This window comes from Oncorhynchus clarkii, chromosome 20 (genome assembly GCF_045791955.1).
Source record: "Oncorhynchus clarkii lewisi isolate Uvic-CL-2024 chromosome 20, UVic_Ocla_1.0, whole genome shotgun sequence".
Classification (NCBI taxonomy): Eukaryota; Metazoa; Chordata; class Actinopteri; order Salmoniformes; family Salmonidae; genus Oncorhynchus; species Oncorhynchus clarkii.
Genome location: NC_092166.1, coordinates 19,004,773 through 19,031,954, shown reverse-complemented (window position 1 = coordinate 19,031,954; position 27,182 = coordinate 19,004,773). Strand labels below are relative to the sequence as shown.

At 41.0% G+C, this 27,182-nt stretch overlaps 1 protein-coding gene across 4 annotated transcripts; it reads left to right on the top strand.

Annotated features, from left to right (window-relative positions):
- The first annotated feature begins 7 nt into the window (after positions 1 to 7).
- Positions 8 to 25,339, top strand: LOC139376037 (WD repeat-containing protein 37-like). 4 transcript variants are annotated; one of them, XR_011627871.1, is made up of 16 exons: positions 8 to 192; positions 1,052 to 1,224; positions 3,933 to 4,029; positions 4,182 to 4,277; positions 4,466 to 4,530; positions 8,584 to 8,719; positions 9,847 to 9,918; positions 12,612 to 12,656; positions 12,776 to 12,852; positions 12,965 to 13,202; positions 13,535 to 13,676; positions 14,981 to 15,115; positions 15,343 to 15,457; positions 21,509 to 21,655; positions 21,930 to 23,065; positions 23,128 to 25,339. XR_011627871.1 is itself a non-coding variant. In XM_071118133.1 (15 exons), exons 2-14 carry the CDS (start codon positions 1,087 to 1,089, stop codon positions 21,638 to 21,640), a joined length of 1,488 nt encoding a protein of 495 aa, XP_070974234.1. In that variant the 5' UTR covers positions 8 to 192; positions 1,052 to 1,086; the 3' UTR covers positions 21,641 to 21,655; positions 21,930 to 25,009. The 4 variants fall into 4 exon arrangements, 2 of the variants coding, with proteins under 2 accessions (XP_070974234.1, XP_070974235.1); XR_011627872.1 differs by having other exon boundaries at positions 18 to 192; positions 12,968 to 13,202; positions 23,128 to 25,337; XM_071118133.1 differs by having other exon boundaries at positions 21,930 to 25,009.
- Positions 25,340 to 27,182: the final 1,843 nt, after the last annotated feature.

Genomic DNA, 27,182 nt, shown 5'->3' with positions numbered 1-27,182 from the left:
CCGGATGAAACGGCCAGTCAGTTAGCTGCTATCTGTTTGATAGTGGGTAGCTGCATAAACTGTCAAAAGAAGGGAAGCTAGACGTCAACAAGAACCTCAGTAAATATTTGTTTGTCGTAGATAATGGCAAATGGGTTCATGGCAGAATAAATTTCAGAGCGACTTGGAACAAATATCTGGATTTCTAGTATTGTAAGTATATATGTATTATTTTTTATTATATTGTATGTGCACGGTTCTCTGCTAGCGAGTTCGCTAGCTCACTAACTAGCTCGGTACGTCAATTCAGTTAACTAGTCGTTGTAGGTCGCACCGTAGCTATTTTTTGTAGTTGTCAATTTGGGTGTACATTTTGTTCAAAATAGCTAGATAATAGACAGTCTTCGTTCTGTCACCTCAATGAACATTTGTCAAATGGGTAGCATGAGTTATTTCGCGTCATAACTAGCTAGCTAGGTAGTTTGACAGCTAGCTAGTCTGGTTATAACTACGTTCTTACTAGGGGATCAGGCAGGGTGGCTTGACAGGGATTTTATTTTAGGTTAATCTTCAACAGTAATTGTTAACTTGCAGTAACGTTTGATAGGATGTATTGTGTCACATTCGTTGAACGTTTTCTTGCCTGACATCAGTCCTTCACACACCCCTTCAAGGGCAACATGATTCCAATATTGACATGTGGACATCACATAGTTATTATCAGTCATGATATGAAGTTAATCTAATGTTTTAGCTATTCCAGTTATTTTATGATGACTCCAGTACCTGTCAGACATGCTCAGAGTCCTCAAGATGTCCTCTTTAAATCAATGACGATGCCCCTGGGAGATGTAAAGATATGAATGAGAATATGATAAATACTGTTTGCATGTGGGGTATGTGTACCTGAACATCTCCAAAGGCAACAGTATATACCACAATCTTTGGCCATACTGACTAAGGAAGACACTCTTAGTATGGATAGGTATGGCCTTGTGTAAAGACCTCTGGAATAGCTCCGAACTAATATGGCTAATCATTTTAACCATGTACTTTGCTTCCTCCTTTACAGTTTCACATAGGAAGGTTGGGAGTCTATGAGTAGGGATGCCTGTCGAAAGTGGAAGCAGTGCAGCTTCTCGCCAGGCCAAGCAGAAGCGCAAGTCCCACAGCCTGTCCATCCGCCGGACCAACAGCACAGAGCAGGAGCGCACAGGTTTACAGAGGGAGATGTTGGAGGGACAGGTGAGGACTGGGCTGGGGGGGGCATGAGAACAATACACAGATTAGTAGAGTTTTCATTTGCTTTTATCCGTCTGAATGTTGTCAACATGACTAGAGATTTTCCTATCTGAACACAAACCAGGATATCCTTGTCAGATTGCAAAATTGTATAGAATAGAATGAGGCAATCCACATGTCTGTGGTAGTTGTGTTCTTATCTTGGGTGCACTAATGGCCCTGTCGTTTGAACCAATAGGTTCACTAGTCTAAAATAGGCCTAATCCCTTTACACTGTGATCCATCAGTTTAGAGAGCATGAAATGCTGTTGTGCTGTTTAACCATCAGAATCAATGTGTGTTCTTCTGTCCCTGATCAAGTGATGCAAGTGGACTCAAGCTAATCTATTTCAACATCACTTAGTTAAGTCAATTATATGATATAAAGTGTATGGATGCAGTTATAAGAACAGAACATATTCAGTTGAATGATACATCAGACTACATGAGATACAACAGCCAAAATATACTTCCCCCTATCATAAAATATAAATTAGCCTAACATTGATTTAGTAAACAGTTGTAATCCAAGTAGTAAGTTAATGTAGGTATTTTTGTGGAATTGTTTATTCAATTATCTTAGTTCTATGTTAGCTATTATAAACGGTCTGGTTCGAGCTCTGAATGCTGATTGGCTGACAGCTGTGGTATATACCACGGGTATGACAAAACGTAAATTTTTTTCTGCTCTAATTTCAATGGTAACCAGTTTATAATAGCAAAAAGGCACCTTGTGGGTTTGTGGTATATGGCCAATATACCACGGCTAAGGGCTGTATCCAGGCACTCCGCTTTGCGCTTAAGAACAGCCCTTAGACGTGGTATATTGGCCATATACCACACTCCCTTGGGCTTTATTGCTTAATTGTCTTCAGACTTTCTACACTCCAACACTGAACAAACAGATTAAGACAAATTCTATGTCTGATCATTAAAGGCATGCCCAGACAATAATTAAGGGGATGCCCAGATAACTATGGGGATCAACTGTAAAATGCCACTTGCTTTTGTCAGTATGTCTTTTTCATAGTAGTGTATGTTTTCAGATTTTTTCTGCATATTATTGTGGTAGCATGTAGCGTTACTTCAGAGGAATAATTCATCTTTCTCTTAAATTATTCGGGACATGGGGCAAACCACTTAATCCAACTTTTGTTTTTACTCTGGCTACTTTGATAAGTCTAACTCTGCTGATAATCTGCGTCACCATTTGAAACCTGAGGTAAGTTAGGTGTTCAGAAACACTGCAGCTGTGCAAGAATGTAGAGTACCGGCCTCTCGAGTGGCGCAGTGGTCTAAGGCTGTGCCACTAGAGATTCTGGGTTCAAGTCCAGGCTCTGTCGCAGCCGGCCGTGACCGGGAGACCCATGGGGTGGCGCACAATTGGCCCAGCGTCGTCCGGTTTAGGGGAGTGTTTGGCCGGCAGGGATGTCCTTGTCCCATCGCGCACTAGCGACTCCTGTGGCGGGCCGTGCGCGGTGCACTCTAACATGGTCGCCAGGTGTACAGTGTTTCTTCCGACACATTGGTGCGGCTGGCTTCCGGGTTAAGTGGGCATTGTGTCAAGAAGCAGTGCGGCTGGGCAGGGTTGTGTTTCGGAGGACGCACGGTTCTCGACCTTCACCTCTCCTGAGTCTGTACGGGAGTTGCAGCGATGAGACAAGACTGTAACTACCAATTGGATACCACGAAATTGGGGAGAAAAAGGGCAAAAAAAAATAAATGTAGATTACCTTCTCAATAGCATACTAAATAGTTTAGGTGTAATGTAGTGTTCTCTCTCCCTAGGTTCATTCACACACTATGCAGTTCCTTTCCCCTTGCCAAAACGTTCAGTTCTATTAAAGGGATTTTGGCAATAAGGCTCATTAACTACTTCCTCGGAGTCCAATGAACTCCAATATATCATTTTTATGTCTGCGTGCAGTTTGCGCTAGTGTAATGACCATCTACGGGTATCTACGCTAACGCTAGTTAGCAATGGTTCGCAAAACTACCTCTAACTTTTTTCATACTGGACACTGAGACATAAAAATGGTGTCCGCAAGTTCATCTGACTCTGCGGAAAAATCCAGAAGTATCCCTTTAAATCTACAGCAAGCTTGATTCAACATGTTCTGTGCTCCTATCCAGAAAATCTGTTTTCAGTATTGCAAATCTCTGCATTGCTATAAGCGCAATGACATGCTAGCTGTTCCCATAGACTTCCAATCATTGAGCCAATTACTATCCATTTAAAAGCTTGTCTATATGTGTGCATATATATATATTTTTTATATATATATAAAAAAAATGATAACCTTTTCAGTATAAATAGATTTTTTTTTTTATATATAAAAAAATATATATATATTTTTTATATATATAAAAAAAATATATTTATACTGAAAAGGTTATCATTTAATAGTGCTAAGGGGACTGTAACCCCTATTGGGGACTGTAACCCAATAGGGGTTACAGTCCCCTTAGCACTACTAAATGATAACCTTTTCAGTGTCGTCTTGCAGGAATATTATGCTAAATATTTTGCTGTTATAGCACTGGGGCCCACACATTTTGAATTTGAAGTCTTGCTCTCATTATAACCAAAGGGTGAATTATTCTGTTATTTCTTTCTTATTTTACCAAAAATATTAATATTATCAATTTCTCCCCCATTTATGCATCTGCAGGATTCCAAATTGCCATTGTCTTTGAGAAGCAATCTTCTGGACCTGTTTGGCCAGATTGAGAGGGAGTTTGAAAACCTCTACATTGAAAACATTGAGTGTAAGTATAGCACATGAATTGGTGCATAACATTTCTATAGCTTTTTATGTGTAGTCATCATTGGAATGGATGTCTCTCTGTGTACACCACTAACCATATGTGAAAATGTGTTGATTGATATGTTTGATAATCCCATTTCTATTCATTTGCAGTGCGTAGAGAGATTGAAACACTGAACGATCGTTTGACAGCTGAAGGACAAACCATCGATGGGGGAGATTTGACAAAGGGGGCACTTAAAACAAAAGGTTTATAGACAGTAGAATTTCCTTTGACGTTAGAAAGTTTAGCATTATTTCTGTTCAACACATGTTAATACTGCTGTGATGGGCCTTAATGCCAAATTAAGAAAATTAGATAGGGATCCACAATATTTTGATTAGAGACTTCTGACTTCTTATTCTGTTCTCATAATGTGCTCTCTCTTTACTCACAGCAAGTCATAGCACAAGTCAACTTTCACAAAAACTGAAGACCACTTATAAGGCATCTACAAGCAAGGTAAAATGCCTTATATTTCTCTCTGACTTGCATTTTTATTTTATTTTACCTTTATTTAACTAGGCAAGTCAGTTAAGAACAAATTCTTATTTTCAATGACGGCCTAGGAACGGTGGGTTAACTGCCTGTTCAGGGGCAGAACGACAGATTTGTACCTTGTCAGCTCGGGGATATGAACTTGCAACCTTTCGGTTACTTGTCCTGATGTTTAAAAGAAAAGGGTTACTATTGTTGAGTACCTACAACTAGTGCTGAGCGATTTAACTGAAATGTCGGTTATTTTGGGGGTTTTAAAACAACTAATTGACTCAAGTTGGTGAAATTATTTTAATTCTATTTCTTTCAGTTTTTTTCTGTGAGCTCAATGCGTGCATTGTGCAGTTTCTGTAGAGATCACATCAAGCCCAAACTGCAATTAAGTAGAGAAATGTAGTTTGCAACAGGCCAATATTCTACATAGTTTAGCTCAGAAAATATGGTAATAAACTGCAATGCCCATAATCCATTGCACGCCTACTTGTCCGGTCTGTGTTTCTTTTACGCCTGTTACGTTAGGTTAGTGTGGGGCAGACATGGAGAGAGAAGGGACAGAATGTGTGATCCTAAGGGATAGTGCAGTTGCTTTGTGAGGTATGTCCTAATACATGATTTAAGTGATTCTTAGTTTGTACTCAGCAGTTATAAAAGTAAGCCTTATTTACTTTGAAGAACTACTAAAATAGTGATTTTGTCAGACAGTATAGGCAGCTCTAGAGCGATGATTACTTGGAAGAAATGAATGAAGTCATCAAATGTAATATACACAACAATTTAAACATTTGATTAAAGATAAGTAATGTAAATAAATTATGGTTATTAGGTGATAATCAGTAATTGGCAGTCACTACCATTACCTACTTTATTCTGTTACAGCATTCAACCCACATAATACATAGTGCATTTAATGTTTTAAAAAAACATGATCGATATCAAAAAACGTGATTATTTTTACACTAATCGCTCAGCACTACTTACAATTTAGTTGTTCTCTATTACAATAATTATTTTGGCAAAGGGGTGACTTAGAGGGAACAAAGCCCACTGTTCTATTGAAACACAATAGAACACAATTGAAACACAAAAACACACACTATTTATTTTTGAGGAAATAGATATAAGGATATATTTGAAATACAATCACTTTAGGTTTGTACTGTATGTAAAGTTTTCATTGAACAGGAGATATGAAAGTGGTGATATTGTCCAAAAAAAATGTTACCTGTATCATAGCACTCACATTCTTTCCATGGCAAAGTAGGTGATGGACCTCTTCTCACCTTCACTGTGTGAAACATTGTGGAGGTGTGGGGTAGAGACTCATGGGTAACAGGTTCTTCATGTCCCCCGTGTCCCCCCACCGCTATGCATGAGCAGCCCAGCCATGGGGGTGATGCACCATCCCCAAGACACTTGGTGATTGAAATGTATGACTTGTTGTTTTCCAGACTAATTTCAGTGAGACTTATTAAAGACACCAATTGATATCTCACTAACTAAAGCTTTCTAAGCAATTAAGGCTACGCATTTCGTTTTTTGTTTGTTTCTGCATTCACTAGAATGCATTTCAATTGGATTTCCAAGCTGAAGGCCGAAAGTTTGACAAGATCTCTGTGAAATGTCTTGAGCTTCAATGTCTTAAAGGGATACTCTGAGATTCTGGCATTTTGTCTTTGCGTGCAGTATGAAGTAAGTTGAGGTAGATTCGCGAGCCAGTGCTAACTAGCATTAGCGCAATGATTACAGATACAGTAGCATACGCTAGCATACCTGTAGACTTCCTGTAGCATTGCCAGAATCTCGCAGTATCCCTTTAATGACTAATGGTTTTAGGTGAAACGGCATTTGTGGGCCTTTTTTTGTATCCCAGTCAGTGCAATGACCGATGATATTGTGCTCTTTCTATCATTTACATTTGAGTCATTTAGTAGAAAAAACCTACCACAGTTACTGCAATTAGACTCTTCTTTGAAGTAGCCGCTATCATGGCAACAGTGTGATGGTCTGTTAGGAACAGCTTGGTATTACCTCGTTGAGCATCAGCCCGTTGATTTTCAGTTGCAGTCAGTCACACAATCTCATTACCAGAAAGAACTAGCCTATTCCTCTATAGCTCAGTTGATAGAGCATGGTGCTTGCAACACCAGGATAGTGGGTTCGATTCCTGGGACCACCTGTATGTAAAATGTATACATGCTTAACTGTAAGGCCCTTTGGATAAAAGCGTTTGCTAAATGGCTATTATTATTATTATTATTATTTTGAAACATTACAAATAATAAGTTAGGCTGACGGCTTGCTCTGTTCAATGTATGCTATTAAACCATGCATTCATTGCATTCTATGTTAAAACATTTATGATATATATGTCATTTTCAGAAATGCCTCTTGGAAGGCCTCAAGCAAACACTAATCCTTTCTTGGAATGCTGATGATTTACTGATGTAAAACAAGCAACAATTTGATATGCTCATTGCAGATTATTCACTGTCTGAATAGGCTATAGCCCATAAACTGGGTCAGGGAGCCATAGATATTTGGCCAGTTTCCTACCTACTGATTTAACGATGTTTTGCAGAATCTAACACACTACCTATTGCCTGTTGCCTAATGGTTAAATATAGCGTAACGCCAGTGTTACGTCTAAATTGGTTCTGTAATCCTTAACAGCTCTTTGAGTATAAACTGAACTGCTATCTTTCCTAGGGCCTCCATTCACGACTGAATGTTAATAGCTCTTCATTTAGTTTATACACACCTTTTAAAATGCATGTGACTTATCCTGTTTCATAGGAACTGTCTATTAAATCACACCTGGGAACATTTAGAATGTCTATATGTATGTTAGTCCTGAAATGTTTTTTTTCAACTGATTTGATATTAATTTATTTTGTATTACACCATCGCATGTATCTCGCACCAAAGCCTCCCAAATGGCTCTGGTCAAATGTAGTGCATTATTTAGGAAATAGGGTGCTTTTTGAGAGAGACCCTCAGCTTTTGTATCTGCAGATGTTTTATCTGTGCAGCCTTGAGACACAGAGCTGCTGCTGCTATGTGTGGATAGGCTGCTGTGCTGCTAGCTTGTTCTGTGCTTACAAACAACCCCTGGTTTACCAATCGCTGAAAACTACCTGCAACTTAACAAATCAAAGTTTTGGGTAACATTTTGGTCTTCTATCGTGCCATTATGCTGTTACTAGACCTATATGTTTACTGTAAGTTCACATAGGGTTGAATTTACACTTTATTTTCCATAATTTTCTCAAGGATGATTTTATGTTTTTTGTATGTGGTTGCAATATTCTGGTTTTCCAGACATCTGTTTTGAGGAGTTTGGATTTCTTGGTTATTCCCTGTTGATTCTGGGAATCTTTCAACTGGGATTTCTGGGACACCTGGGAATTTTTGGGAAAGTTACTAGAGTTTTGCAGCCCTGTTTATGTATGTTGTTGAATTATTTTGGTGAGATAACCTGCTACTTTATGCCCTCTTGCTTTTACAGTGGGAACTTATTTAGTGGTTTGTTTCAAACACCTGCCACTCCAAAGTCCAACTTGTTTTATTTCCATTTTAGATGTAAACATGGATACTGACTGATGATAATCATTTCGCTATTATTATTTGAAGTTGTTTTGTTTTATTTAACCTTATATTGCTTAATATGTTCTTTATCCCCTCTTATTTCTTTCACAGCTTTGCATTTAAAAGGAGTTTTGATTAATGCTGCATATTGATTGTGTCCCCAACATGATACTGAGGTGATGTGAATAAATAAATAATGATCATTGTGTCCCAACTGGCACCCTATTCGCTAATATTGTGCACTATTTTTGGACATAGCCTAAAAACCTAAGCTTCTTAGCCATCGCAGAGGTATCATGCTAACTGTTTGGAACCCTAATGACCCTGTGACCCCCACCCACCCAGTGCTGCTGTCCCTCCCTGCTTCCATTTATGCTTCCTCCTCTTCATTCACCTGTGTGTTAACACCATCTCCTGTCTGCTGCCCTTCAGATCGTTTCCAGTTTTAAAGCCACCACGTCCAGAGCCGTGTGCCAGCTGGTTAAGGAGTATGTAGGTCACAGGGATGGCATATGGGACCTGAGTGTCACCAGGACACAGCCCGTGGTGCTGGGCACAGCTTCGGCAGGTAGATCGCTACAGTACATCCCAATGCCATTGTGGTAGGGTTGCAAAATTCCAGTAAATTCCCTGGTTTTATAGAAATCGCAGATGTAAGGTTCCTGGAATCAGGAGGAAATAAGTAGGAGAAACATAAACCTCCCACCAGTATTTCTGGAAAATCTGTCAAGTTTTTGCAAGCTAGAATTTTGCAAGCCTAGCTAGCTACAGTGCTTCCCAATGTCTTGGCTGCTGGCCTTATTGTCCTCCTGGCCCAAGACTAACAATAATGTTAGTGAGTCACAGCCTAACAGGGCTTTAAAATTCACTGCAGACTTTGGTTTAATATTCAATCCATTTAACTGTCAACATGTCTTGTGTTAAGGTTGTGATAAAGCGATCATAAGGTCTAGTAATGATTGCCTTCAGACCGGAAAGCTTATTGTGCTTTTAATACGCTAAGAGGGGGCAAATGTAATTTGGCAATGGTTACAGTATGATGGTAGTGCGAGCTGAATTAATAATGAACTGTATCCCAAATGGCACCCTATTCCCTATTTAGTGCAATACTTTTGACCAGGACCCATAGTGCTACTGGTCAAAAGTTATGCTTTATGGGGCCTCCCGGGTGGCGCAGTGGTTAAGGGCGCTGTACTGCAGCGCCAGCTGTGCCATCAGAGTCCCTGGGTTCGCAGGCCGCGACCGGAAGGTCCGTGGGGCGACGCACAATTGGCCTAGCGTCGCCCGGGTTAGGGAGGGCTTGGTCGGTAGGAGTGTCCTTGTCTCATCGCGCACCAGCGACTCCTGTGGCGGGCTGGGCGCAGTGTGCGCTAACCAAGGTGGCCAGGTGCACGGTGTTTCCTCCGGCTGGCTTCCGGGTTGGATGCGTGCTGTGTTAAGAAGCAGTGCGGCTTGGTTGGGTTGTGTATCGGAGGACGCATGACTTTCAACCTTCGTCTCTCCCGAGCCCGTACGGGAGTTGTAGCGATGAGACAAGATAGTAGCTACTACAACAATTGGATACCACGAAATTGGGGAGAAAAAGGAGTAAAATTCAAAAAAAAAAGTTATGCTTTATATTGGAAATAGGGTGCCATTTGAGACTCTCAAAGGATGAAACTAAGCCACTGTGTGACACCACGTGTCTGTCCACAGATCACAGTGCCATGCTATGGAGCATCGAGACTGGGAAGTGCCTCCTGAAGTATGTGGGTCATGCAGGATCAGGTAAAATACTGTTTTTATTTAATCCATGCTATGTGGAGTCATGAAGAAAGTGACTGGTCTAAATGATTCATAGAGACCGTCCCAAATGTTTACTTCCGGCGCCGGCGCTTCGCGTTCCTAGGAAACTATGCAGTATTTTATTTATTTATATGTTATTTCTTACATTGTTACCCCAGGATTCATTCCTTGTGTATAAGGTAGTTGTTGTGAAATTGTTAGGTTAGATTACTTGTTAGATATTACTGCATGGTCGGAACTAGAAGCACAAGCATTTCGCTACACTCGCATTAACATCTGCTAACCATGTGTATGTGACAAATAAGATTTGATTTGAAATGGCACCCTATTTAGAATCCAAAATGGCACCCAATTCCCTATATAGTGCAATACTTTTGACCAGAGTACTATGGGGCCCTGGTAAAAAGTAGTGTACCACAAATTAAGAAATCATGTGACTAAACGAAATAATAAGAAAAAATAACTATACTATGAAACAAAGATGAATGATAGTAAAAAAAAAAAAGCTTTGGACCACCTTAAATGAATTTTTTGGGGGAAAAAGCCAACTCGGCTCCATCATTCATTGAGTCAGATGGTTAATTCATAACAAAACCCAATGATATTGCCAACTACTTTAATTACTTTTTAATTGGCAAGAAAAGCAAATTTACGGATTATATGCCAGCAGCAAACGCTGACACTACACGTCCAAGTATATCTGACCAAATTATGAAAGACAAGAATTGTACTTTGGAATTTTGAAAGTCAGTGTGGAAGAGGTGAATTTTTTTGTTGTCTATCAACAATGACAAGCCACCCGGGTCTGACAATCTGGACGTATATTTACTGAGGATAATAGCAGACGATATTGCCACTCTTATTTGCCACATCTTCAATATAAGCCTACTAGAAAGTGTGTGCCCTCAGGCCTGGAAGGAAGCTAAAGTCATTCCGCTACCCAAGAATAGTAAAGCCCCCTTTACTGGCTCAAATAGCCGACCAATCAGCCTGTTACCAACCCTTAGTAAACTTCTGTAAAAAATTGTGTTTGACCAGATAAAATGCTATTTCACAGTAAACAAATTGACAACAGACTTTCAGCACACTTAAAGGGAAGGACACCCAACAAGCACAGCACTTACACATATGACTGATGATTGGCTGAGAGAAATTGATGATAAATGATTGTGGGGGCTGTCTTGTTAGACTTTTGTTAGTCAGCTTTTGACATTATTGATCATAGTCTGCTGCTGGAAACACGTATGTGACTTTACACCCCCTGCTATAATGTGGATAAAGAGTTACTTTTCTAACAGAACACAGAGGGTGTTCTTTAATGGAAGCCTCTCAAACATAATCCAGGTAGAATCAGGAATTCCCCGGGGTAGCTGTTTAGGCCCCTTGCATTTTAAAATCTTTACTAACGACATGCCGCTGGCTTTGAGTAAGGACAGTGTGTGATGATGATGATGATGACTCAAATAAAATCAAACTTTATTTGTCACATGCGCCGAATACAAGTGTAGACCTTACCGTGAAATGCTTACTTGCAAGTGCACTACTTCAACAGTGCCCTTAACCAAGTGACTGCAACACTTAACAAAGGGCTGCAGTTAGTTTCGGAATGGGTAGCAAGGAATAAGTTAGTCCTAAATATTTCAAAAACTAAAAGCATTGTATTTGGGACAAATCATTCACTAAACCCTAAACCTCAACTGTGTCTCGTAATGAATAATGTGGAAATTGAGCAAGTTGAGTTGACTAAACTGCTTGGAGTAACCCTGGATTGTAAACTGTCATGGTCAAAACATATTGATACAACAGTAGCTAAGATGGGGAGAAATCTAGCCATAACAAAACACTGCTCTGCCTTCTCAACAACACTATCAACAAGGCAGGTCCTACAGGCCCTAGTTTTGTCGCACCTAGAGTAGTGTTCAGTCGTGTGGTCAGGTGCCACAAAGAGGGACTTTGGAAAATTGCAGTTGGCTCAGAACAGGGCAGCACGGCTGGCCCTTAAAAGTTCACGCAGAGCTAACATTAATGACATGTATGTCAATCTCTCATGGCTCAAAGTGGAGGAGAGATTGACTTCATCATTACTTGTTTTTGTAAGAGGTGTTGACAAGCTGAATGTGCTGAGCTGTCTGTTTTAAACTACTAGCACACAGCTCAGACACTCATGCATACTCCACAAGACATGCCACCAGAAGTCCAGATCAGACTATGGGAGGTGCAAAGTTCCACATAGAGCCATGACTACATGGAACTCTATTCCACATCAGGTAACTGATGCAAGCAGTAGAATCAGATTTTGAAAACAGGTAAAAATACACCTTATGGAACAACATGGACTGTGAAGAGACACATAAAAAGGTACAGACACATGCATATGCACATACTGTGATATTGTTCTATGGTGGTATTGAATATTTTGTGTTGTGGACATGTGGTGGTGTAGGAATGTTATATGGTGTACTGTTTTATCTTTAGCTCATTCAGTACAAACATAGTGCACTGTTTTATCTGTTGTTGTATATGTATTGTGGTTGCTTTGGTGTGTTTGGACCCCAGGAAGAGTAGCTGCTGCCTTGGGGAACCCTAATAAATACAAATACGGAATAGGGTGCGATTTGGGATGGGCCCAAAGTTTTATTGTGGAGGCTAATACCTCCTATGTTTTCTCTTTCCAGTTAACTCTATCAAGTTCCATCCCACGGAACAGATGGCTCTTACAGGTGGCTCTTACATTATGCTCAATGTCCAAAATGGTCAGAAAAAAACATTTTAGTCCATTGTATGTTCAGATGTCTATTGGTTTGGAGGTGTTTGAGGGCTCTTTCTGCTCTGTCCACAGCGTCTGGTGACCAGACAGCCCATATCTGGAGGTACATGGTGCAGCTGCCCACCCCACAGCCTGTAGCCGACATCAGTGTAAGCAACTCAAAACCATATCTCTTATAACCCACTGCATCTACAGATGTCTAGTTCTAAATGCTGATCTCTGTGTGTGTGTGTGTGTGTGTGTCTGTCTCCGATTCCATAGCAGACGCCCTGTGACGACGACATAGACTTCTCAGATAAGGACGAGGCTGACGGGGACGGTGAGGGCCCTAACGAGTGTCCCTCCATCCGCATGGCTTCCACTACCCTCAGGAGCCACCAGGGGGTTGTCATCGCTGCAGACTGGCTGGTGGGGGGCAAGCAGGTGGTTACTGCCTCCTGGGACCGGGCTGCCAACCTGTATGATGTGGAGACTTCTGAGCTCGTCCACTCACTCACTGGTACGAACCAGCCGTTCTCTTAGGGACGATTTCTGGGACACAGATTAAGCCTAGTTCTGGACTAAAAAGCAAGCGCAATGGAGAATATCTATTGAAAATGCTCTTTAGTCCAGGAATAGGGTTAACATGTCTATGGGAAACCACCCCTTAATGTGTGGTGTAAGTGTCTGTAGAGTAATCATTAGATGTAGGTTGTTTTCTGGCGTTGTATGTCTGCCATTGAGCCTCTGATCACTTTTCAATCATAATCAATGTTCCCTTAAGAGGGCTCTACAACAGTTTTTTGCTCTGTTGTATGTCTCTACCTCACCTCTGTGTGTGTGCGGGCGCAGGCCACGACCAGGAGCTGACCCATTGCTGCACCCACCCCACCCAGCGTCTGGTGGTCACCTCGTCCAGAGACACCACCTTCCGTCTGTGGGACTTCAGAGACCCCTCCATCCACTCTGTCAACGTGTTCCAGGGACACACCGAGTGAGTTGCACACACACACCACCTTCCTGTGGGACCTCAGAGACCCCTCATCCACTCTTTCAGTCTGTCACTAGCACCCCTACAAAATTCATGCAAAAAGCATCTCGCCACCCATATGAATGACATTAATTAGACATTAATTTGCAGTCATTATCAATGTGTCTGTTTAGATTACAGGGGGTTGATTTGGTCTGCCAACAGTAGCGGATGAGGGCACAGCTAATCAGCCATTAGTATCCAGAACAAATGATACTGTGATACATGAGTCAGTCAAGTGGATGAAGTAGCTGGTGACCTTCAGGCCTCAAATATTCCTACCAAGACAGCAGCCGTGTGTTGTAGTAAATATCTAGGTATTCCTCTCATACTGCATATCTACTGTATCTAGGGTTGCAAAGCTACTGGAAATGTACCAAAGTTACCAGATTCTTCTGTAATTTGGGTAATTAACAGATAATAGATGGCAATCTATGCTAACTTTAGTAACCTGTATCCATATTGTTAATGAGTTTCTAGAAGATTGTGACCATATGGTTCAAGAGGAAATGGCCTAATTCATGAAAAAAGCATCTCATCAACAATGGCATTATTTTTCAATTAACTGCAACTCTTCCAACTATTGACTTTTCTTCGCAACTGCCTCCAGTTTGGCGCCAAAACATTGACAACAAATACATACCGACATAGTAAAATAAATAAAAAATAAAGATATTTCATGATGAAACCTTTGCCTATAAAAAACCCTTGCCTAGTTAAATAAAAAATATTAAACACCAATGATATTCAATAAGTTGGTTTATATTTAGGATAATGTTTTACAGCTTTGTCATTCTATTTTTAAAAATCATTTTATTTAATTATTTCATATATTTAAATGTGATAAGGCCACACAAAGGGTCAGATATAATTAGACACCTGTGATAATCTGAATTACCCAAAAGGGCCACTAGATGTCTTGTTGTAAATTACATAAAGTTCTTGAAAGTTACCAAAATTCTGTTAGTTTATTGGTAAACTTAGAAAGTTTATGCTAATAAACCCTCCCTTTGCAACCCTAGCTAACTGTAATACTATTAAGTGTCAACATTTCCTAGGATATTAGTTGTCAGGGTTCCTTCACTAGGACAACATCAGTGTGTGGTTGATTCAGTCAACTTCAATCTCATTCATTTCATAAAGCACTTTTAACGTCAACAGTTCTCACTAAGTGCTTTCCAGTAATCTCGCCTAAGCCCCAAAGAGCAAGGAAAGCACGTGAATAACTGTTTTGAATGACTCTCTTCCGCCATGTCATGCGTCTCCAGCACGGTGACATCAGCAGTGTTCACTGTGGGGGACAATGTGGTGTCTGGGAGTGACGATCGCACCGTCAAGGTCTGGGACCTCAAGAACATGAGGTCACCCATAGCAACAATCCGCACAGACTCTGCAGTCAATAGGTGAGAGCGAGGACTTTCAAATTGAGATAGTAGGCAAGTATTGGTTTGAACCTGTCAAGACTGGTATTTAAGAATTGATATTATATTTTTTAACCCCTTTCAGGATGAGCATGTTGGTGAGCCAACTAATCTAAATATGTTACTGGGAATTTAGTTTTTAGAAGGTTCAATAAAAATGCGTGTTTTGAAGCCTAACCGTTTACTGTAGTTTGAACTACTTCTTACAGGATAAGCGTGTCGGTGAGCCAAAGAATCATTGCTCTCCCTCACGACAATCGACAAGTTCGGCTGTTTGACATGTCAGGAGTGCGGCTAGCTCGACTCCCACATAGCAACAGACAGGTAACCAGCACCAACACACAGAGGCAGCAAATACATACATTTCCAGTGTAATCTGCATCTGTAGTGGTTTTACTGATCTATAGATTGGGCTGGATATTTATATCATAGCACATAATAAGTCAGGATCATATTCATTAGTTTACAACGTAGCAAAATCTTTTGCACCGTAACCAAAAAACAAAAAAAACAAGCAGATTTTATTGGACAAATTCAGAAAGGTCCCTCCATGTTTCGACCAGTTTACTTCTTGGTGAATAAGACCCTTAGGCATATACTACAAAGTAGGATCAAGTGGTTAGCCAGCTAACTTTATTGAGGGTGAATGGGCAAGACAAAATATTTAACTGCGTTTGAGCGGCGTATGGTAGTAAGTGCCAGGTACACTGGTTTGAGTGTGTCAAGAACTGCAACGCTGCTGGGTTTTACACTCAACAGTTTCCCATGTTTATCAAGAATGGTCCACCTCCCAAAGGACATCCAGCCAACGTGACACAACTGTGGGAAGAATTGGAGTCCGCATGGGCCAGCATCCCTGTTGAACTCTTTCGACACCTTGTAGAGTCCATGCCCCAACGAATTGAGGCTGAGGCCCTCCCCAAAAAAGGGGTGTGCAACTCAATATTTCGGGGTTGTTCCTAATGTTTTGTACACTGTGTACATACAGTACCAGTCAAGTTTTGACACACCTACGCATTCCAGGGATTTTCTTAATTTTTTACTATTTTCAACATTGTAGAATAATTGTGAAGACATCAAAACTTTGAAATAACACATGGAATCATGTAGTAACCAAAAAAGTGTTAAACAAACAAATCAAACATTTTATATTTGAGATTCTTCAAAGTAGCCACCCTTTGTCTTGATGACAGCTTTGCACACTCTTGGCGTTCTCTCAAACAGCTTCATGAGGTTGTCACCTGGAATGGATTTCTATTAACAGGTGTGCCTTGTTAATTTGTGGAATTTCTTTCCTCCTTAATGCATTTGAGCCAATCAGTTGTGTTGTGACAAGGTAGGGTTGGTATATAGAATATATATTTACCTATTTGGTAAAAGACCAAGTCCATATTATGGCAAGAACAGCTCTAATAAGCAAAGATAAACGACAGTCCATCATTACTTTAAGACATGAAGGTCAGTCAATCTGGAAAATGTAAAGAACTTTTGCACAGTCGCAAAAACCGTTAAGTGCTATGATGAAACCGGCTCTCATGAGGACCGCCACAGGAAAGGAAGACCCAGAGTTACCTCTGATGCAGAGGATAAGTTCATTAGAGTTACCAGCCTCAGAAATTGCAGCCCAAATAAATGCTTCAGAGTTCAAGTAACAGACACTTCTCAACATCAACTGTTTAGAGGAGACTGTGTGAATCAGGCCTTCATGGTTGAATTGCTGCAAAGAAACTCCTACTAAAGGACACCAATAAGAAGAAGACACTTGCTTGGACCAAGAAACATGAGCAATAGAGATTAGACTGGTGGAAAATCTGTCCTTTTGGTCTCAGTCCAAATTTGAGGTGAACAGATGATCTCCGCATGTGTGGTTCCCATCGTGACGCATGGAGGAGGTGTTTTGGTGTGGTGGCGCTTTGTTGGTGACACTGTCTGTGATTTATTTAGAATTAATTTTTGTTCATCTGTCGACCCCAGCCTCGAACTCAGGCCCTATGTGTAGTTAACTGACCCTCTCTGCCCATTCATCGTCATTTTACCTGTTGTTATTGTCTTAGCTGATTAGCTGCTGTTGTCTTAGCCGTTGTCTTAGCTAGCTCTCCCAATCAACACCTGTGATTGCTTTATGTCTCTCTCAAATGTCAATATGCCTTGTATGTATATTGTTGTTTAGGATAGTTATCATTGTTTTTTGTTTACTGCGGAGCCCCTAGTCCCACTCAACATGCCTCAGATACCTCCTTTGTCTCACCTCCCACACATGCGGTGACCTCACCCAGTATAACTAGTACGTCCAGAGATGCAACCTCTCTTATCGTCACAAAATGCCTGGGTTTTCCTCCACTGTACCCGCACCCCACCATACCCCTGTCTGTACATTATGCCCATAATCTATTCTACCACGTCCAGAAATATGCTCCTTTTATTCTCTGTCCCCAACGCACTAGACGACCAGTTTTGATAGCCTTTAGCCGTACCCTCATCCTACTCCTCCTCTGTTCCTCGGGTGATATGGAGGTTAACCCAGGCCCTGCGTGTCCCCAGGCACTCTCATTTGTTGACTTCTATAACCGAAAAAGCCTTGGTTTCATGCATGTTAACATCAGAAGCCTCCTCCCTAGGTTTGTTTTACTCACTGTGCTATAGCACACTCCGCCAACCCTGATGTCCTTGCCGTGTCTGAATCCTGGCTTAGGAAGGCAGTTGCAATCTGCTGCAGAGATAGCTTGCAAAGTTCTGTCATACTTTCCAGGTCTATGCCCAAACAGTTCAAGCTTCTAATTAAAAAAATTAATCTCTCCAGAAATAAGTCTCTCACTGTTGCCACCTGTTATAGACCCCCCTCAGCTCCCAGCTATGCCTTAGACACCAGATGGGAATTGATTGCCCCTCATCTATCTTCAGAGTTCGTTCTTTTAGGTGACCTAAACTGGGATATGCTTAACACCCCGGCAGTCCTGTAATCTAAGATAGATGCCCTCAATCTCACACAAATTATCAAGGAACCCACCAGGTACAACCCTAAATCTGTTAACATGGGTACCCTCATGGATATTATCCTGACCAACTTGCCCTCCAAATACACCTCTGCTGTTTTCAATCAGGATCTCAGCGATCACTGCCTCATTGCCTGCATCCGCTATGGGTCCGCGGTCAAATGACCACTTCTCATCAATGTCAAACGCTCCCTAAAACACTTCTGCGAGCAGGCCTTTCTAATCGACCTGACCCTGGTATCCTGGAAGGATATTGACCTCATCTTGACAGTCAAGGATGCCTGGTCATCTTTAAAAGTAATTTCCTCACCATCTTAAATAAGCATGCCCCTTTCAAAAAATGTAGAACTAAGAACAGATATAGCTCTTGGTTCACTCCAGACCTGACTGCCCTCGACCAGCACAAAAACATCCTGTGGTGGACTGCAATAGCATTGAATATTCCCCGCGATATGCATCTGTTCAGGGAAGTCGGGAACCAATACACGCAGTCAGTCAGGAAAGCAAAGGCTAGCTTTTTCAAACAGAAATTTGCCTCCTGTAGCTTAAACTCCAAAAAGTTTTGGGCACTGTAAAGTCCATGGAAAACAAGAGCACCTCCTCCCAGCTGCCCACTGCACTGAGGCTAGGTAACACTGTCACCACCGATAAATCCACGATAATCGAGAATTTCGAAAAGCATTTCTCTACGGCTGGCCATGCTTTCCATCTGGCTACCCCAACCCCGGCCAACAGCTCCGAACCCACCGCAGCTACTTGCCCAAGCCTCCCCAGCTTCTCCTTCACCCAAATCCAGATAGCAGATGTTCTGAAAGATCTGCAAAACCTGGACCCATACAAATCAGCTAGGCTAGACAATCTGGACCCTCTCTTTCTAAAATTATCCACCGCCAATGTTGCAACCCCTATTACCAGTCTGTTCAACCTCTCTTTCGTATCGTTCAAGATCCCTAAAGATTGGAACGCTGCCGCGGTCATCCTCCTCTTCAAAGGGGGTGACACTCTAGACCTAAACTGTTATAGACCTATATCTATCCTGCCATGCCTTTCGAAAGTCTTCGAAAGCGAAGTTAATAAACAGATCACTGACCATTTAAAATCCCACTGTACCTTCTCCGCTGTGCAATCCAGTTTCCGAGCTGGTCGCGGGTGCACCTCAGCCACGCTCAAGGTACAAAATGATATCATAACTGCCATCGATAAAAGATTGTACTATGCAGCCGTCTTCATCGACCTGGCCAAGGATTTTGACTCTGTCAATCACCATATTTTTATCGGCAGACTCAACAGCCTTGGTTTCTCAAATGACTGCCTCGCCTTGTTCACCAACTACTTCTCAGACAGAGTTCAGTGTGTCAAATCGGAGGGCCTGTTGTCCGGACCTCTGGCAGTCTCTTTGGGGGTACCACAGGGTTCAATTCTCAGGCTGACTCTTTTCTCTGTACATATCAATGATGTCGCTCTTGCTGCGGGTGATTCCCTGATCCACCTCTACACAGACGACACCATTCTGTATACATCTGGCCCTTCTTTTGACACTGTTAACAAACCTCCAAACGAGCTTCAATGCCATACAACACTCCTTCTGTGGCCTCCTTAAATGCTAGTAAAACTAAATGCATGCTTTTCAACCGTTCACTGCATGTACCTGCCCGCCCGACTAGCATCACCACTCTGGACGGTTCTGACTTAGAATATGTGGACAACTAGAAATACCTAGGTGTCTGGCTAGACTGTAAACTCTCCTTCCAGACTCATATTTAACATCTCCAATCCAAAATTAAATCTAGAATTGGCTTTCTATTTCGCAACAAATCCTCCTTCACTCATGCCGCCAAACATACCCTAGTAAAACAAACTGACTATCCTACCGATCCTCGACTTCGGTGATGTCATTTACAAAATAGACTCCAACACTCTGCTCAGCAAATTGGATGCAGTCTATCACAGTGCCATCCGTTTTGTCACCAAAACCCCATATACCACCCACCACTGCGACCTGTATGCTCTAGTCGGCTGGCCCTCGCTAGATATTCGTCGCCAGACCCACTGGCTCCAGGTCATCTATAAGTCTTTGCTAGGTAAAGCTCTGCCTTATCTCAGCTCACTGGTCACGATAACACCCACCCATAGCATGCGCTCCAGCAGGTATATCTCACTGGTCATCCCCAACACCTATGTGGCCGCCTTTTCTTACAGTTCTCTGCTGCCAATAACTGGAAGGAATTGCAAAAATCGCTGAAGCTGGAGATTTATATTTCCCTTACTAACTTTAAAAATCAGCTATCCGAGCAGCTAACCGATCGCTGCAGCTGTACATAGTCCATCTGTAAATAGCCCATCTAATCTACCTACCTTATCCCCATATTGTATTTATTTACTTTTCTGCTCTTTTGCACACCAGTATTTCTACTTGCACATCATCATCTGCACATCTATCACTCCAGTGTTAATTTGCTAAATTGTTATTACTTGCTACTATGGCCTATTTATTGCCTTACCACCTCACGCCATTTGCACGCACTGTATATAGACTTTCTTTTTTCTATTGTGTTATTGACCGTACGCTTATTTATTTCATTTGTAACTCTGTTTGTGTCGCACTGCTTTGCTTTATCTTGGCCAGGTCGCAGTTGTAAATGAGAACTTGTCTCAACGAGCATACCTGGTTAAATAAAGGTGAAATAAAAAATCAATTTAAAAAAGCACACTTAACCAGCATGGCTACCACAGCATTCTGCAGCGATACGCCATCCCATCTGGTTTGCGCTTAGTGGGACTATCATTGTTTTTTCAACAGGATAATGACCCAACACACCTCCAGGCTGTGTAAGGGTTATTTGGCTAACAAGGAGAGTGATGGAGTGCTGTATCAGATGACCTGGCCTCCACAATCATCCGACCTCAACCCAATTGAGATGGTTTGGGATGAGTTGGACCACAGAGTCAAGGAAAAGCAGCCAACAGGTGCTCAACATATGTGGGAACTCCGTCAAAACTGTTGGGAAAGCATTCCAGGTGATGCTGGTTGACAGAACACCAAGTGTGTGCAAAGCTGTCAAGGCAATGTGTGGCTACTTTGAAGATTCTTAAACATATTTGGTTTTGTTTAACACTTTTTTTGGTTACTACATGATTCCATATGTGTTATTTCATAGTTTTGATGTCTTTGCTATTATTCTACAATGTAGAAAATAGTAAAAATAAAGAAAAACGCATGAATGAGTAGATGTCCAAACTTTTGACTGGTAATGTACATTTAGCTTAATGAACCAGAAAATCAACATTTATTTCTGGTTGTTTATCAAAGGTAACTGGCTAACTCATTGATCCTGCTTTGCAGTATACCCTTTAGTGTACTAATATGGCTGTTGCTTCACAGGGCCACCGGCGCATGGTGTGCTGTTCAGCCTGGTGTGAGGACAACTCCTCCTGTAACCTCTTCAGCTGTGGCTTTGACAGGCAGGCCATTGGATGGAACATCAACATCCCAGCTCTGCTGCAGGAGAAGTGAGCCCAGCCCAGACAGGTTTGTTTTCCCCCTCACTCACTCACTATCTTATGTTTTTTTGTTGGTACGCCTAGTCCTAGACTCAATGGGGAATTTCCATAGAAGGTGCTTTATACTTCAGGACTAGGCTTAATCTAGTAATCTAGTAATCTGTGCCTGCGAAACCGCCTCTGTGTTTGCAACTGTATATATTTATATATTTTTGACATTACTTCTCTTTTCTATACATATCTGAAAGGGGGATGTGATTTACAAAATGTAAATGTCATCCTATTGTTTTCTTGTGTGTCAGCCCTGAGCCATCCGCCTGGCCCATCTGCTCACTGAACCCCATGTTAAGAGCTGATCTCTGGTCAGTTCAGTCAGATGCCACCACCCTCAGGCAGGGAAGGGAGAAGATCGATCGAGGACCACTCTCTCTCTGTGTCAAGTATTCATGTTCTTCTCACACTCCAAATGTGGTCACAGTCTGGTCTGCATAGTTTGAATATACATACCGTACTACATACATGTGTGATGGTGTGTGGTGGTTTTCAAACTTGCCCATGTATGTACAGAAAATGTAAAGGACTACTCTCTGCTTTGTTGTTGGGCTTGTTTTGATCAGTTTATTCATGACTTTCCTTCTGAAGATAAATAGCATTGACATAAAGAAGGTACGGGGGGATTTTGTAGTCACCCTAATTTTCAGTTCAGAATAGGTCAGGCACCTTTTTGATGGTGTAGCCTCGTTGATAATGAGCAGCATTTCATGGAGACTTGTGTTAGTACTGAAATGCCACACATCTGCTTTCGAACCCACCTTAACCGCTCAGAAGTACAGCTAGCCAAGCTACTGCATATCTCTGTGCCATTTCAGCAGAGCCATACTTTGTCAAGGTTTACTGCATATCTCTGTGCCATTTCAGCAGAGCCATACTTTGTCAAGGTTTACTGCATATCTCTGTGCCATTTCGGCAGAGCCATACTTTGTCAAGGTTTACTGCATATCTCTGTGCCATTTCAGCAGAGCCATACTTTGTCAAGGTTTACTGCATATCTCTGCCATTTCGGCAGAGCCATACTTTGACCATCTATTGGTGATCAACTGAGCACTGAATAAGGAACATGCAGAGCTGCTACAGTACAGTGTTCAAGTGGCTCTGTCATGCACCTTTTAGAACCAATAGCTGTTACAATTTTATTTGTTGTTAAACTGTTTTAGCCTAAATACCATTTTGTACAGACTTGACAGAATCCTACTCTTGAGTCCTAGACAGTATGTTGTACCAGTGGATTAAATTGTGTAAACACCCCATGTTTAGAGGTTGAGGTTGATCGTCTTCACCATTTTAATAGGCACTTCATTCAGGTTGAGGTTGATCGTCTTCACCATTTTAATAGGCACTTCATTCAGGTTGAGGTTGATCGTCTTCACCATTTTAATAGGCACTTCATTCGTGTGTCTTCACCATTTTAATAGGCAATCATCGTCTTCACCATTTTAATAGGCACTTCATTCGTGTGTAATAATCATAAATGAGTCTTAGAAAGTAAGACATCATGAAATTGCTGTAGAGTTTACAAACAATAATAACATGTGAAGTGTTTCTTAGAATTAGTCAGTATTGAACCTGTTACATGGATATATAGGTCAGTAACTTGTTACCACGTGGTACTTCCTTGCGTAAGTAAGTGGGATCTCTAAGAGCGTTCTAATGCAATAGCTGTAACATGCTTGGTGTGCTCAGTGATCATGGCGTTAATTTCTGCATAGAAAACTAAAAGAAGAAGAGATTATTATGTGTTTGAGGTAAGTGTGATGTCATAAAGTAGCTGTGTCTGTTTTTTAGAGAAAGAGAATGAATGTTTGACTTGAAAACATTTTGAGTGTAATTGTCTGTGAGAGTCACTTGGCAGGCAGCACAGTTGACTTGGTTACATTCCTGCTTTTACGCAGACAAATGATACAAAATTATGCATCTGTATCTCATGAGGCAAGCCAGCTTTATTGCAATCGTAAATGCTTCTTTAGAGACTTAGATATGCTTTGTGTTTTGCTAACTTGTAACAACATATTAACTATTGATATTTATACAAGAAGTCACGTTGAACATCTTTTATCCCATTATGGAATCGTTATTGTGATGAAATAAAGTGGTTCCAGGTGTAGGCCCACGGTTCTAAGTGAGCGTAACTTTCCTTCCACAATAAATTTCACATCTGGGGAAAATTAAATGTAATCATCTCTATTCAAAGGGGCCTATTTGGCTTAATGGTGTATTCTTGCTGCATATTTTATTATCCTTTTAACTTAGAGGTGATCTTTTCATTTCCACTAGTTCTTCATCCTGTGCAGTTGGATCTCTTTGGTTTCATTGGCTGAAGTATTGTTTTAATCTATAGTGGTTTGCATGTAGTCTTTCTCATGTACCGTTTACATCAGGGATGTCTTAGAGGTTACTCCTAGCCTGGTCCCACATCCATTTGTGCTCTTACCAACTCCATTGGTCATTGTCAAGCCAAACATGACACTACTGTAAGTGACAAAGAGTTGGCATGATGGCACAAACAGATTGGCACTGAAAATAGGCTACTGCAGATGTGGTTGTGCAGTTCTATGCATGACTAATACCACATGATGTAGTACTAGAGGCATTGATTAAGAGACTATAGTAATCTGTTACATGGGTTGGTATAATAAGAGATGTCTCTTGGACCGTAGCTGTCCAGGATTGTAATCCGTGATTTAAGTGAAACAAATTTGTTTGAAATATCAAAGAAGTATGGCCTGTGAATGTGAAGTCTAGCCTGGTGCCAGATCTGTTTGTGCGCTTGCCAACTTCATTGCCCGTTTGGCATGGCAATGAATGAAAAGGAGTTGGCATGGTAGCACAAACAGACTGCCACTCAGACTACCTGACCTCCTGAGCCACCATGCATAGCTAGTTGACCATGTTTATCATCACTTTCTTCATGGATTTATTTACATTTCAGTCTCATGGTTTTATCAGCTGTTCATGTAAATGTGGTCCTGGTGTTCATTTCAATGGAGTACAGTGCTTGCTTGTTTCCCAAATGGCACCCTATTCTGTATGTAATGCGTTACAAAGGGAATAAGGTGCAATTTGAGATGCATACTCTCATTACATCATACACACTTAGCAGTAGAAATCAACAGTGTAAAAGCTTTAGTAAAACTGTGGTTACCTACCTAATTATATTTTATGTGGTAAAATAGGTTCATTTTAACAAGAGGAGCTCCACTAGTACACATCTCATAACATGAAACAGTTTAGCTGTGTGTGTGTGCGCGCGCGCATGGTGGCTATTCATAAGGAACAGCAGCTTGTGAAATCAAATAAAATGTTGTGCTGTTTCATTCCCTCAGAATTGTGTCCTATTCTTTGTCGTAGTTCAGTCTTGCTTCGAGTCTTGCAGGGCTGACCATTACTTGGGTGCTGCGATATGAGGATAGCGTTAAATTAATTGTTTAATTAATTGTCTTTTATCACCCAGTTGTCAGAAAACAGACAAAGACCAAGTAGATTATTCTAAAATTGCCAATTGACTCACTTTAATAAAAATATAAATTACTCTTTTACATTTCACATTCAATGATCTAGATAGAAAGTACTTCTGCATTACTGTTAGCATTCAATCATTTTAGTCTGTGAGATGGTGTTGTCTGTTTTGTGTGGAAATAAATATCAAACAATACGACTGCTTGTGGAAAGAGGAAATACATGAATATAACGTTTAATTTGCCATGTGTTTATAGGTGTATGTGTGCAATTGTAACAGAGGGAAAATACTAACGAGAGTAAATTACTGTCAAAACTGTCTGCAAAAAACTATTTTAATATTGTTATAATCTCAGAACCTGCAATGTTCTCTTTGAGCCACTAGATGTCCCTGCTCTCATGTTTCTCAGGGCCAGATTCACATTCTGTAGCTTACTTGCTCCCCAGTACTACAATGATAATTTCTCAAAAAATTACAAAGAAATACTTGACTGAATGTTTGAAAGGATAAATGGTATTCAATGGAAGGAGACTACAAAAGGGGAGCTTAAGTGAGTAACTCAACAGGTGTAGGTGAAGGATTGCTAAAAGGAAAACAGGTTCATCTTTGGGCTACTGTATTGTTACTGTATATGACTGCACAGTGGAGGAAATAGAAGTGGAGGGGTATTTATACTACAAAGCAGGATCAAGGAGTTAGCCAGCTAATTTACTTAAATATTCTGAAATGATTTGTAATTTTACCATATTTTTCTCTGCAATTTCGTGATGGGGCGGCAGGGTAGCCTAGTGCGAGCGTTGGACTAGTAACCGAAAGGTTGCCAGATCGAATCCCCGAGCTGACAAGGTAAAAATCTTTAGTTGTGCCCCTGAACAAGGCAGTTAACCCACTGTCCTTAGGCCGTCATTGAAAATAAGAATTTGTTTTTAACTGACTTGCCTAGTTAAATAAAGGTAAAATAAAAAATATCCAGTTACGATCTTGTCTCATCGCTGCAACTCACCAACTGGCTCGGGAGAGGCCAACACACTGCTAGCTTTTTGTTTATCTGGTACAAGAAAAACCCTCGGATACGTAAAAGCTTATTGCAGAGATCTCGGTCCCCAGGGTGGTCTAGCACTTCCAAACTTTCAATATTATTACTGGGCAGCTAATATAATAATCATTATATATTGATGACAGAAATTCCTGATGTTGCAGGCCATAAATGGTTGACCTTATAGATTTCATCCTATGGCCCCACCTCATTAGCTGCCTTACTCTACTCAAAACTAGCCGAGCCTGTTTCCAAATACACTAAAACCCCTATTGTGAAACATTCTAAAAAAAAAAAATCAGGAAATGGTTAAGCCGATCGTTTGCTCTCAGTGAATTTTCAACTTCTGCCCCGTTATTAAACAACCATACATTCTCTCCACCATTAGTAGACAGGGCGTTTCATATCTGTCCTAGAAAACGGATCTCCTCACTGAACGATTTGTACATTGATATGGATTTTGCATCTTTTCAACAGGTAGTAAATAAATTCAATATTCCCAGATCCCATTTATTTAGGTACTGCATAGTTTTATATCTTCACACTCTAGTCACTTCCCATCACATCTACCTACCTCCCTTCTAGACTGTTTTTAAAGTGAATCCTTATATCAAAGGGGGCATAGGTTTTGTCTATGTGTTATTACATTTGCACAATGAGAAATTATGCCCAGCCCTATGGGGCACCTGGTCACATCTGGCTGTGACACAGCCTGGGATCAAACCCCAGGCTCTAGTGGCGCCTCAGCAGTGCCTTAGACCGCTGCGCCAGTCAGGAGGCTGTTTAGATTTTTAGTTGAGAAAAGCTTGAAATTGGCATGGCTTAATTGACTCAACAATCAAAAACACACAGAACTTTAGCTTTCTTATTGAATCAGAATATCAATAGTTATTTCTGGTTGTTTCTCGAAGTTAGCTAGCTAACTCATTGATCCTGCTTTATAGTATACCCTCAGGACTACATATTCGTTATGGATAAGTCAGAGTGCACAGAAGCAATCCAGAC